The 13,671-nt window shown below is 41.3% G+C and overlaps 1 protein-coding gene across 3 annotated transcripts in view; it reads left to right on the plus strand.

Moving 5' to 3' along the window:
• ksr2 (kinase suppressor of ras 2) overlaps nucleotides 1-13,671 on the plus strand; it is a 202,467-nt gene that overhangs the window by 121,735 nt on the left and 67,061 nt on the right. For all 3 annotated transcript variants that reach the window (XM_033620167.2, XM_033620165.2, XM_033620168.2), the window contains 3 exons: nucleotides 8,659-8,728; nucleotides 10,028-10,111; nucleotides 12,058-12,143. In XM_033620167.2, the coding sequence (XP_033476058.1) occupies nucleotides 8,659-8,728; nucleotides 10,028-10,111; nucleotides 12,058-12,143 (240 nt within the window). The remainder of the gene's footprint in view (nucleotides 1-8,658; nucleotides 8,729-10,027; nucleotides 10,112-12,057; nucleotides 12,144-13,671) is intronic.

Genomic DNA, 13,671 nt, shown 5'->3' on the forward strand with positions numbered 1-13,671 from the left:
AATTTGTGTGTTTTTTTCCCTTTGTTGCATGCATCTTGTGCTGTTTTAATGTCACACACTCCACATTTTTTGCCAGCAGTAGGAACTTCTCCTCCATGGGGAGCAGCAGTGTTTAGTGCTCAGTCAATCACTGTGGGAGGAATCTCGGTCTAAAGTCAAATGAAGTTTATTTGGCAATAAATCGGCTCCTATACTCAAGTAGTCTCTTTATCTCTGCACACATACAGCCCTCTCCCCCTTTTACCCCCACACAGACAGAAACATATATTTGTTCATGTTTAGTGTAGTTATAGTTCTCTCTTTAAGCCACACACACACACACACACACACACACACGCACACACACACACATACAAACACACACAGTATATTCAACCCCATGGTCTGCTGTCTGTCATGTGACCGGCCAGTGGAGGAGGGGGGAAGGAAGGCCTTGGCTTAATTAGGCTGAGGCCAATCAGAGAAGATGGAGGAGGACACTGTTGTCTGGCGCCTTGGGGTTTCTCAGCTCCTGCAGGCTCATCTGTCTTACACACACACACACACACACACACACACACACATGCACGCTTTGTCTTGGTGTGTTCCTTTTGCATATCCTAAAGTTTTCCCTCACTTATGTGACTAGATGTTTATACAACACCTGTTTGTGAGCATTTGTACTTTACTGTCCTTCATTTCTCCTCCCTGGGCTGTCAAACTGTCATGGTGGCACCTCAGGAGACCGTTACACCTGGTCTTATGCTTTTAGGCACGACAAAGGCAGCACTGAAATATCAACTGGTAGAGCGTGACACTGTTGTGTATATTTACCAGCACGATCTCAATATGTGAAAGTTATACTCGATGAGATTTCAGTCCTGGTTGATTTGGCAACACCTGTGGTTACCACGGTAACAGCAAATGTGGTATAATATGACAGCAAACACTCCTTGAGGAGCCACTTTGTCAGAAATACAACACAAGACAAGATCGTGTATCTGTTTAAAGTTCAACCGAGCAAACTCATATTGTTTTAATAGAGACGTCAGTCAAAATAATTGCAGCCACCATCTGATTTCATGCTGCGAGTGCCGTGAGTAGTTCTCCGCACAACAGCAAGGCACAGTAAAAGTAGTTTACCTTGTTAAAAAGTTGGAGCCATCGCCAGCAGTGTTTTATTTAACAGATTCACTGTGGCTGCTTTCTCTTGTTCCATTACTCCCATGCAAAAATTAAAAATGGTGAAATGACATTTGTTTTGTAGATAAACAATAGTGGTCAGCGACGCATTCCCTGTGAATGCTTCACAATAAAATCTACCAAGTGTTTGGTCATTTAAGTGCTTTCAAAGTGAAGCAGCGGCAGCAGGCTGCTCTGTTTGCATTGTAGCTTACTGTGATACAGCTCTGAGATGGTGTAAAGACAGTAGGGTTAGGTCCCATTGACATTTGAAGCGATACTGGTACTGGCGTCTCGAATTTGACACCAATACCCAGCAGTAGTGACTGTTGGGTTACTAGCCTTTTTCTGTTGTTATTAGCCTATGTTCTGCAGGCTTAAACGAGCTGCAGTCAACAGGCAATTTTGCTCCGCTGCACTTTTTTAATCACACATAGAGTTAAGTCACTGTGACTGTCCGAACTCATGGCCAGATACCCAGCTACAGTGCACTTTGCAAAGCTTCTGCCTACTTTCTGAGCCTGGCTGCTCTGGGTAACACAGCAGTCCCTGAAACTCCATGGCTGGCTTCTCGGTGTCAGGGTGCTTCTAGGCACATCCACCTACTGTCTGAAGCTGGTGTCCCCACCAAATGCACTCTGACGTACCGAAATTTGGCACAGATTGATTCAGTGTGAAGCGGTACTCTGTAATGCTGATGCTGATGTATCTGAGGTACCTTTAAAAGTGTGGTACTGTAAAGTAACAGACAGAGGTAAATAGTGAGGCAGATATCAATGGCTCACATGCATGCATTGGTTTCCTGTGACTCCCTCGTGTAAGGTAGACAGTCTGAATCCAGTACAGATATGGCGGTCTCCACCACTACCAATAAATACTACTGAACATTAAAGGAAGGACATAAAACGTGTAACATTAAAACCTGGTCTCACTCCGAAGTCATCGAAATCCGGTGCTTGGGCAATCACTTGCAGTGTCAGACACTGACAAAAAAGCCGCCCTTTAATGTCGGCATGATACGTAGCCGGTCGCTGCTATAGTTTAATGGTGCTCGGCAGTGTCGGGGAACACGGCAGGACACCAATGAAAGCAAAGGGGACGGAAGTCGGAGCTGGGCGGGCGGTAGGGAAGGTGGATGGGTCCAACAAACAATGACTTTCACCCAGGAGAGCAGTGTTCATGTCCTGTAAGATTATAAAGCCAAACCATGTTCTTTTTTCCTAAACTCAACCACGTGCATTAGTTGTTGAAGGCAAAAAGAAAAGTCAATTTGCCAATGTAGTGTGTTTATTTTGAAAGAGACTGTATGTAAACAGTAAATTTCCTGTGAAAATGGAAGTGTATTTTGAAAGAAGACAATGCATATAACAGGCAGAACTTGACACAGTATCCCAAAACTTCAAGAACCAACACACCCAGGGTACCTTTCACGTCATATCTGGACATGGAAAGTCCATGACCAAATGTCGACGAGGTTGGAGTGACAATGACAACAAATTCAGTGCAAACCAAAACATAAGTAGTCACATCAATACAATAACGGAGAAGCTCAGTTGAAATTTATTCATTATCTTAAATGTACTTGTAGATAAAATAATCAGTCATTCTCTACAGTGAAAGCCCATATTCAGATCGCTAAAGACATGCACACAGACACTACACATCTGTTGTATGTCTCAGGATTTCATTCATTTGTCAAGCTTACGTTTCTTCATATGACTGGCATGTGTGTGAGCATGTGGCTACAAGTTTGTTCTCATGAGCACTTGCTGACATAAATCTACACTCCCCCGTTCTTTGAGGGATGGTAGGATCATCAAAGGCTGTTGCGGAAGACAGACAGCGACGTCAACAATACACACACACACACACACACACACACACACACACACATACGATGATAAACAGCCCTGACCACGCCGCTGACAAGTCCAATCATCTGCCAGTCGCCAACAAGGCCGACAAGAAGCAGATGATGTCAGTTTCCCCTCTGTATTGAGTTATCAGGTTGATTGAGTGTAATTGAGCGATGCATCGGAGTGCGGAGAGAAGACACCAAGCCTCTGGAGAGACTGTAGAGAGAGGAGGAAGGAAGGAAGGGTGTTTCAGGAACCAGGAAATGCTATACAGCACCAGGGCCATGAGATTAGCACGGCCAATGACTCGCAGTCTAGCGATCAATTAATAGGACTGATTGAGCCACTCACCAGATAAAAGATTTGAGTCATACAAAGACTTTAATATCTACTGCAGCAACCTTCTAGGGTCATGAATGCCATGATCATAAACTTACTTAACTTAAAGACCCATTGATAGCTTTCGATTGTGACTGGAGCCACCAGCCAGCCAGTGAAAGTACTTTTGCCTCCAGAGCAGATTTTTCTCTGAGAGTCCAATCCACAAGTTTTAAAGAATGTCCTAGGAGGAACATTGGCATCCCAACAATGAATCTTAATGTATTTTCTGTTCCCTTTCAAATAGAAAGACATAATGAAGTCTGTGATACGAAAATCGACAAAGACATCCGGAGATTCATAGATGATTTATTCTGTTGGGCAAAAGTGTGGGATTTCTGGCTGAAACCAACTCAGATCTCTTCTCCTCCTCTCGGGTCTAATTGAAGTGAACCTCTTCTGTCCTCTCATATGGAGATCGATCTCAGCGTACACCTGGGCCCACAGTTCCATTTCAAGGCATTAGGAGTTCGATGCATTGAGGAAAGAACTTCTAAGCCTTGTTATTTTGCTCCATGTTTCCCCCTTTATCATCACATTTCCCCGTTTTAATGAATTGTTCATCTCCACCACCTACTAAACTCAAAGTCCTCACCGCTCCCCTCTTCCTGGCGTTCATTTCCAGCTTAAAAGTAACATAATACTCATGAATAACTCTGCATAAAGGTAGCCAGAAAATTACTCAATTATTATACATTTTACTTTCAGCCAAGAGGATGCAAAGATGAGAGATTGGACAGTGTGTGTTTGTGTGTGCATTTATGCATATGTGCATAGTTATTCTGTTTATATGAAACCTGCTAGCCCGCTCTTCATCTCTGCATGAGCCCAGTAGCTTGAGGCTGCATAAGCCGCTACTAGCATAACACACCCAAATTTCAGACTGAACTGTTGGCAGTCGAGTTTGTATTGTGGTTAATGTCGATGCAGATTTTGACAAGGAAGAAAACTTGGGAGTAAAAAAGACTTTGTCTCTGGTTCTGCTGCATTAATTTTAATCTTTTTTTAAAGTGTCCATCATGAGTGTGACAGTGTTTTTAGGAGTGGGTTGCTAAATCAGAGGTCTAATTTAAAAACATTTCAGAGTTTGATGATTGGAGTATTGAAAATATAATGAATATATATAGATAACTCTTCCTGTTCTTTGTTTTTTCTAGGTTGACTGTCTTTATTAATTTCTAAGTTGCAAAAAGTGTAATGGAATATGAGATAAGACACACCATTTCTTATTCCCCAGCAGGGAAATTTGCTTGTTGCATCAGTACAAGGACAGAAATAAATACTGATTAGTATAGAAAGTAACAGAAACTAGAAAAGTGCACTCTCTGCCGGCTCCAGTGCAGATGCCCGAACTGATCGTGGCCACTCTAGACAATTCTTGTATTTTCACCACAGGTTTCAGAAGAAACAAAATAATATAGGCCTACAATGTGAAAATAAGGATAAATGTTTTTGTATTTTTAACTTTTTAATAGATTTTATTTCTGAGTTTTTAAACTTTAACAATACACAAACCCGTGCATAAGAAATACAGGGCAGGAAAAAAAGAAAAAGACAACAAAAATAAAAATAAATAAATAATAATGAAAATAGTAGTAATAATAATAATAATGATGATAAGAAGTTAGAAGATAAACGATAACACATTGCCAGCTAGAGGAAAACAGTACAATTATACGCTAGTTCATACTGTATCCACAGGAGGGTTGAGGCAGAGAGATTGTGTCCGTGGGGTAAAGACCACGAGTGGTCAGGGAAGGTCCAATGGAAACTGTCCTGGCAAAGCAAAGCATAGTGCACAGTCCAATCTAAGGAAATAGTCCAGTGTGGTTAGTCAGCTTGACTCCTCATCCTTTTGTTGTGTTCTATAAAAGGTCCCTGGACTTTAGAAAACTTGCAGAGGGAGTTAGACAGAGTTTCCCCATTTTCTTCAAATGTAGACAAGAAACCATGTCGATAAATGTATTTTTGATAACTAAAACACAGCCACAAATCTTTAAACTATGTCATTTTAAAAAATGATTTTTTTTTTTAGGAAATAACAACAATCAACAACTAATTGCCCTTGTCTCTGAGTGTACCATTAAAATCAATTTGCTTTGCCTTGCTCAAAACAGACAAAACAAAACATTAACTGGCTACTTACTTACTTATGGTACAAGCATAAATATCAAGGAAAAATGACCAAATCAGACTAGGTAAGGCTTGTTGCTTTTAGCCGAGCCGATTTCTGCAAAACATGCGGCCCCTACCACCTAATTAAAAGGAGTGAGGAGTCAGCAGTCAGTGACGGTATAAAGCATTCAGAAGTGCTTCACTTGCTTGAGTTTCTTGAAGATGTCTCACCTCTCATCCAAGAAGCTTCTTCAGTTATAACGGACTGGTGCGGAGTCACAGGCTTTAAACTCTGTGTGGGTGTGAACCCTTACAGAGTCGTTGAGGTCACATGTGAGTCGTTGACCATTGTTAAATAGAGGAGGTGGCCTACGACACCACTTAACACCCACTTACAATGCAGTGTACGGATCCTTTTCAGACGACTTAACACGCGTTCTCACCTGGACCCATCTAACCCTACGACACACAAGGTGGGTCAATGACTCACATGTGATCTTAACAACTCTGTAAGGGTTCACACCTGCACAAAGTTGAAAGCCTGCAACTCCGCACCAGTCCGTTAGTACTGAAGAAGCCTCTTGGATGAGAGGCGAAATGTCATCAAGAAACTCAAGCAAGTCCAGTTGCCTACGATATAGCACTTGGGATTACCATGACCTGGATGACTGAGAATCTTCATCGACAGGTATAAAACATTCAATAGGACAGGTTTTTCAATAATTTTGTAGCACAGCAATCACGAGAGGTCCTTGAGCATACGGTCATATGTGTGCACAGTCAGCAGGTCTTTGTAAATAGTCTACACCAGGCTAATGTATGTTATGATGAAATTATGGTACTCAGTGTTGTATTGCTTGGCAACAGCTTAGGTCCATGTTTACTTCCTGTCAGCTTATGCCATTCACATACACTGCAAAATATTCCAACAGGAAATGCAAACAGACCCTTTTAGAATTTTTATTTTAACTTTGAAACGGTGCAAAGCATATAACCTACATGGACCTGTGATATGAGGGGTTTCTGCAGAAATTGAAATAAACCACTATGAACAAAAATTATCCCGCGTGATGCACTTTCCGATATAAACTTTGACCTTGTCAGCGTTTTTTAGCATGGCTCTTCTGTTATTGAATTATTGGCAGCCAGCACATCATTAAAGTGTGCTATCATCTCAATGCACATCCACCACATCCAGCCACCCTCACAGGTAACGCTGTGTAGGCTGCCATCCTCACCTGGTATTAAGAGGTGCTGCATAAATGTATCGGGCTGCTCAGTCACTGCCAGCACTAATGGACCAGGCGAAAGGTTTTTGTTGTGAAAACCTTTTGAAGCGAGATTTCCTCACAATGGAATACAGGTATCAGCAATATAGGACATCTGCGTCTAACCATGCAAACAATTCAAACTTTGTTGTCTATCTATCTATCTATCTATCTATCTATCTAGAACACAATAATATCAGTACAGCAACTTCACAAGGGCAAAATCCAATCTTTCTTTTCAATTTGGATTTTCTTACAGTTTTTCTAAATACAATAAGGTCCTGGACATTTCTCTTTTGTTCTCCTCTCTTGATCGATTTGTTTTTCACTCTTAATCACACAATCAATACATTGCTTAAACCTCTTTTTTGGAGAGCGCAGAGACAAACACCCAGAAAACATGTCTAAAATATTCATTTTCTTTGGTATTGTTATCTGATTTGAGTTTGGACTCAAAAAGGCCTTGTGCTTTGGTCCCATTGTGTTTTCCAGCTAATCAGTCTCAGCTATGGCCATCTGCAGACTTACAGTAATTGTGACTGTTGGGGAAATAACTTCATACTGCTGCCTTTCAAAAGAGACCATGTGTGTGCATGTACTCCAAGTGGTTCAAAAACAGGTTTTAATTTACTTGTGTATGCCTTGTATCAGGCCTGTCTCCTAAAAAATGCATTTATATACAACCAATTTGAAACTTGCAAATACTTACTGAGGGAAATGTATTTGCAGAGGAATGCCGAGCTAATTTTGTTTTCTGTTTACATAATGTAATGACGAAATGTTGCTTATTAACGTATCTGGCGCAAAAATGTTAATACTGAAGGGTGCCTACTAGCTCACCTGGTAGAGCATGCACCCCATGTCCAAAGACGGTGTCCTTGTCGCAGCAGCTTCAATTCCAACCCTCAGCCCTTGGCTGCATGTCATCCCCGCTCTCTTTCACCCTTTCACTCTAAAAGCTGTCCTGTCCAATAAAGACAAAATGAACGTATCTGCAAAATGTTTTTCCAATGCCATGTTTCAGTTATCAGCAAATGTTCACGGACAACATGTTTCAGGTTTTTTTTCCCCACCAAAATAGGCAGTCTTGAAATACAGAATCCACTTGTAGTGACTACAGCGTTATTTTTTGAAATTCTGTTTTGATGAACGTGTAACGTGTAATTGCATTTGTTGCCTAAACCTAAGACAAGAGTTTTTATACTTAGTTGTTGATTAAAATGCAACCAAAACAAAAGATCTTTCCCTTACCTAACTAAAGTTCTTTGTTGCCTGAACGGAAGACAGGAGTCAGGCTGTGAACCTCAAATTCTGGTGTCATGCCCTGCACTTTGTACGCCCACCATCCTCTCCAACTACCTCCTTTCGAAGCCTATGTGAAGTGTTTTGTTACCTGAAGGAAACACCTCTGAACATTATCCCGGCAGTGACTACTTTGCCACAGTGATTACAAGAGCAGATTAGTAACATACAAACGTAATTTCTGGAGGACAGGGTTGCTGGGATTGCCATTTCAGGGGAATTTTAAAGGAACGGTAACAAAATTGGATTACTGGTGAAATGAAAACCTATGGCATGAATACATCAGGGGTACATCCACTTGTCTATCTAAACAATTAGGACAAGAGCTCATTTACAGTGGTGAGTTGACAGTGAGTCATGACTAGCTGTATGCGTGATATCTAAACAGCTGATTATGTCCAACACCAAAATGCCAGTCTGTTGCTGCAAAATCAGTTCATTCCCTTAAATGCCATATGTGCTAAACGAATGTTAAATGCAAGACATTTAGTCGATTCTGAAAGACGTTCTGTCAGTATTACCATTTGACCAAAGGAATGAAAAACAACCTTCCCTCTCTCCTGTCTCCTCTTCTCCAGACACTCTCTCAGTGCCTCGCTGGTCCCCACAGATTCCTCGAAGAGATCTGGGAAACTCAATAAAACACAGGTAGGCCCAAAGGAAAGTGTGTGGGTGAGCGTGTGCGAGTTTGCCGATGTGCATACACTCATACATCTGTGATAGAATGTCAGTCCAATTAAAAAAAGGGCCTCTTGCATAACTCATCTCCATTCTCTTTCTCTCTTTGTCTGTCCCTCTCTTTCTCTCTCACCCTGCTTGACTCCAAACGCTAGTGATCTAAAAAGTAAAACAATACCGTATTAGTTGTGGGATCTCAGCAACCTCCAGAACGTGGGTGGTTTGCCTGCTGAAAGTCAGCGAGGTGGAAAGAGAAGCTCTAAACCTCATCATACGCAGCCAAACTGAGCGCAAATGTAATTTATGGAGCCGTTATTTGAAGATTAAGGCTGGTTTTAAGAGAAATGCCATTATTCCACCCAACAATCTCCTTGACGTGCCGATTTGCATATTTCTGGCGTGTGCCCTTGATCACATTGTTGGCCTGTTACGATAAGTGCATTTGCGTCGCCGGTACACAATGCACCACTTTGGCTTTAGGGCCTCCACTGTGCTGAAAGAACAATTCTTTATGCAGAATCTGCCCTTAATGTCACATCATCGTTCATATGTGACAGCAGAGTCCACTAAAAATCTGTAGGGGTTGGATTGAGTTGAGCCTCTCAAGTGAGGCGAAGGAGGGCCTAATAAAGAGATTTGGATTCTGTCAAACTACATTAGTCACCTGCCATTAGCCAGCCAGCGGCACTGCTGGCGTCCAGGCATTTCATCAGTAAATACAGCCAATAGTCACATACGTGCTTGAACCGCTCGGTCGGTCTGTGCAGGGAATTGGTTGCTACTAAGGAGCACATTGTGGATTTGTTTGTTTGAGAAGTGACTGTTTTGGAACCTTTGAGAACAGCTCAGGCCTCTGAGCTGCCATCACTTGGACTGATTTTTGCATTGATATAAAACCCCATGGCCTCTGTCCTGCGCTGCAGAGCCACTGCCTAAAACTTTCATTTACTCACGGCTGTTGAAAGATGAAAATGAAACGGCCCCAAATTAGATCAGCAGGTGAGGGAGATTAGGGAGGTAAACACTTTTACAGAAGTACCTTCTTCAGGCATCTATTATCCTCTCAGAAAGGTTACGCAGGGAATGTGGCGCCTTCTTTCGTGTAAAGCCGTCTGTCAGAGAATGTTATAAAAAGCAAAAGGTCAAAAGCAGTGTTTCTCCTCACGTTTAATCCACAGCTCTTAGATGTCATATAGATGAGCAACAAGCTGAAAATGGTGTCCTGACTTTTAGAAATGTCCTTATCTCACTCTTTTCTTTTGCCTGCAGGTTTTCCACGAAGTATTGGATGTCCCAGACATGCATAGTATGTGGGAAGGGAATGTTGTTTGGACTGAAATGTAAAAACTGCAAGTAGGTATTGAAACCGTTTTTTGTCTTAGAGCAGGGGTCGGCAACCTTTACTAACCTTTACTTTGTGGCCAAGAAATGTTTTAATAAATCTGTCTGGAGCCGCAAAACATATGAGTGACTGCAACACAGCCTATTTAATCTAAATTAGCCTACAAACATTCCCAATAGGTCTAAATGAGCAGCTTTTCTACAGTGGGCTGTTCATGATTATTTGGTACTTAAACTTTGCAGCGTTAGTGGTGAAAGCAAACAATTCTGTCCACACACTATGAAATTCTCTATTTTCCTGCGAGAAATTTTCTTTTTTGGATTTGGAATCAATAGCTAGCCTCACTGAAGAGACACAAGGCTAGCCATCGCTACTGAGATGCCGCGTACGGCTCCTGAGCCACAGGTTGCCTACCCCTGTTTTAAAGGGATGGTTCAGATATTCTGAAGTGGGTTTCTATGAGGTAGTTATTCAGAGTCTGTGTATTACATACAGCTGATGTCAGTGAATTCGCCCCCAGTTTGGAGAAGCAGGCAATTTAAGTGTACGCTATATTTTGAACATTTTATTTCTTGTATATTTGCCTTTAGACAGCGATTTCAGAAAGGAAACCGAAGCTGTAATATTGCTCTGTTCAAAGCCAGACTCCATTGAGAGAAATAGCAATTTAATTAACATTACTGAACACAGGAGCTGCTGGTCTTCTGCTGTCTCAATCAATTACTTTGTTTTTCCTATTGACCCTTCGCTAAGTCTCACCCCTGGATGCAGACTATCCAATGATAACGTAGCATCAGGCCGGTTCAGACCAGGGTCCGACAACAACACAGCTGTGCTCCATTGACTCTAATGCAGTCGTTTCAGATTTCCTTCATTTTCATGCTGGTTTTGTGGATTTGGAGCTAAATGTTGTGCCTGGGGCACGTCGTGTATTAATGATACTCGTTACCTGGAGAGGTTGGAAAAAGATATACGTTTCTTTCCTGTTCCAAAACCAAAATCAAACCCTGAAAAGTGTAGGGTTAGCTAGCTAGCTACTGAAGATACAGCCTACTGAATGTATACACATGCTGCTTTTGCTTTTTAATGATTATAACAGTGAAACAAAGACTGACCCTGCTGTACAGGAACCAGTGAAGGGAAGCAGGGACACTTTGCTGATATTCAACCAGCTGTGTGTCATCGCAGTGTGTGCAGATGAACGCTGTTTTACTTCAGCATTGCCGTTGCTTCACGGGGGTAAAGCCAAACACGGTTCATCTGCACACACTGTGATGCCACACAGCTGGTTCAATATCAGCAGAGTTTCCCTTTATATTCATTGTCTGGCGATCAGCAGTGATGTGGTGGTTCACTTTTACACTGTGATCTGTAGCTTATAGTTCGGCTTTAGCTTCTACCTATCTTTGTCTTTTTAACTTGTTGTTGCTGCTGAGTCAGTTTGACATCCTGGATATATCCTTCAAACACAGATGGTAGACCCCTCTGTCTGCTTCTCTCTGGAATCACTGTTTCAGTTTTCCAAAAATATGATAGTATTTCTTCAGGGAGTGCAGTTAGTTAGAGTGTGGGCTCCAAACTGGCTGTGCGCTGACTGCCATTTGCTGTATGTAATTCACTGACTATAGATACTGTAAGTACCTCATACGACCCAGCTTTAAAACATCTGACCCCACCCGTTAAGTATTGTTTATTGCAACAGTTGTGGTAACTTGTGTCTGATTACACATTACACATTATTTTAGTTAATTAGTGTGTCATCATGCTTTTTTTCTTTTTCTTGTTTTTCCAGGTGATGCATGTTTATGAACTCTTTTGTTATTACCTCACTTGAATAAATTAGCAATCTGCATCTCTTGTCTGTTTCGCTACTCGTTCCATCACTGCGTAAATTAACTAAAATAATAACAACAAGACAAACACTAATCAAATTTGCTGTCCTTTTGTACACACTCAGGCTGAAGTGCCACAACAAATGCACCAAAGAAGCCCCACCTTGCCATTTATTGATCATACAGCGAGGCGGACGAGAATCCCTCAAAGGTATTTGTTTTTATGGAACATTTCAACAACACAGCTGCACACACATATTCATCAACATTCATGGTGGAGTCATTTCTTCCTCTTTGTTTTTTTACTTTGGGCCATAAAAGATTAAACAACACATAAATAATGTAAATAACTGTAACCAATTAAGTGCAGTAAAGTTTACTTAAAACTGACTCCACTAACACATAAAACAGCACATAGGATAAGTTAGCCTTAGGCCTTTCTGACAGAAAGTTCTCTCTGGAAGAAATCTTTTTATTTAACCCAAACCATCATCTTTCTCCTAAAACTTAAGGTCTATCTGGCTTAAACCCCTGAAGGCAAACTTCTCCCAACAGCATTAAAACATGGATTAATAACAAAATCATTTAACCATGGTATGAAATTCAGCTCAGTAACAACTGTCAAGGTTCATACACAAAACAGCTGTTTTCTGCTTGAGCATGTTTACATTGCATAAATTAGCCTAGCGGCTAGCGAACTTTATTACATTTATAACTTAACAAATTACATGTATTATTCATTGTTTTTCTTACACAGCATTGGTTTAAGAGCAGTTCAATTAAATTTCAGCCTGCATGCACGTAATTTTGAGCCGAACATTGTTGAATCAGAGCAGCTGACATTGCTGTAGTGAGAAGTTAGCGGAGTGAGATGCTCATCCAGGCAGGAACGTCTGTTTAATCTCGTAACAACATTGCTTACATATGGCATGTGCTCTGTCAGGTGACCCATAGTTTCTCCATAATTGAAAATATTTCCACACTGCTAATTTATTCCCGAGTAAATAACATTATCCCCATTGTCTTTCTTTCTGCTGCTTGTCATCTGCCTGCTGCTGTTCGAGGGTGGCACAGGCTTTCAAAATAAAAGCGTATCCTAAAGATGACGATATAGATGGATGTTTTCACTTTGCATCGATGTTTCTGGATCGTTGATCATTGAATCGATATATCAATCCAGATCGATGGGTTGTTACACCTGTAGAATTAAAGCCATATTTTATTTCATAGAACAAAACGTGATAGTCTGCACTGGTGTTAAACACTGACCTTATTTCAGCCATCTAACCAAAATCCCATTCAAAAAACCCATTGACTTCGAGAGGAGGGAACAGGGAGGGCTAAAATGCTAACTCATATCTGGGTTTCAGACTCATTACTCATTGTATTTTAATGTTTAGTTTTCTTATTTCTGCACACAGAATATGTGAATAGCCTTTGAGTAGCTTAAGTATTGTACTCGGTGGTGAAGATTCTCTGTCATCCACGTCATGGTAATCGTAACTGCTAATATCGTAGGCAACTGGACTTGCTTGCGTTTCTTGAAGACATTTCGCCTCTCATCCAAGAAGCTTCTTCAGTTCTAAATGACTGGTATGAAATTGCAGGCTATAAACCCTGTGTGGGTGGGACTCTTGCAGAGTCGTAGGGGTCACGTGAGCTCTTAGTTTCATTAAGGTCACAATGTGAGTCATTGACCCACCTGGCCACCATGTGAGTCGTTAGGGTCAGGTGGGACC

The sequence above is a fragment of the Epinephelus lanceolatus genome, chromosome 9, assembly GCF_041903045.1.
Source record: "Epinephelus lanceolatus isolate andai-2023 chromosome 9, ASM4190304v1, whole genome shotgun sequence".
Taxonomy (NCBI): Eukaryota; Metazoa; Chordata; class Actinopteri; order Perciformes; family Serranidae; genus Epinephelus; species Epinephelus lanceolatus.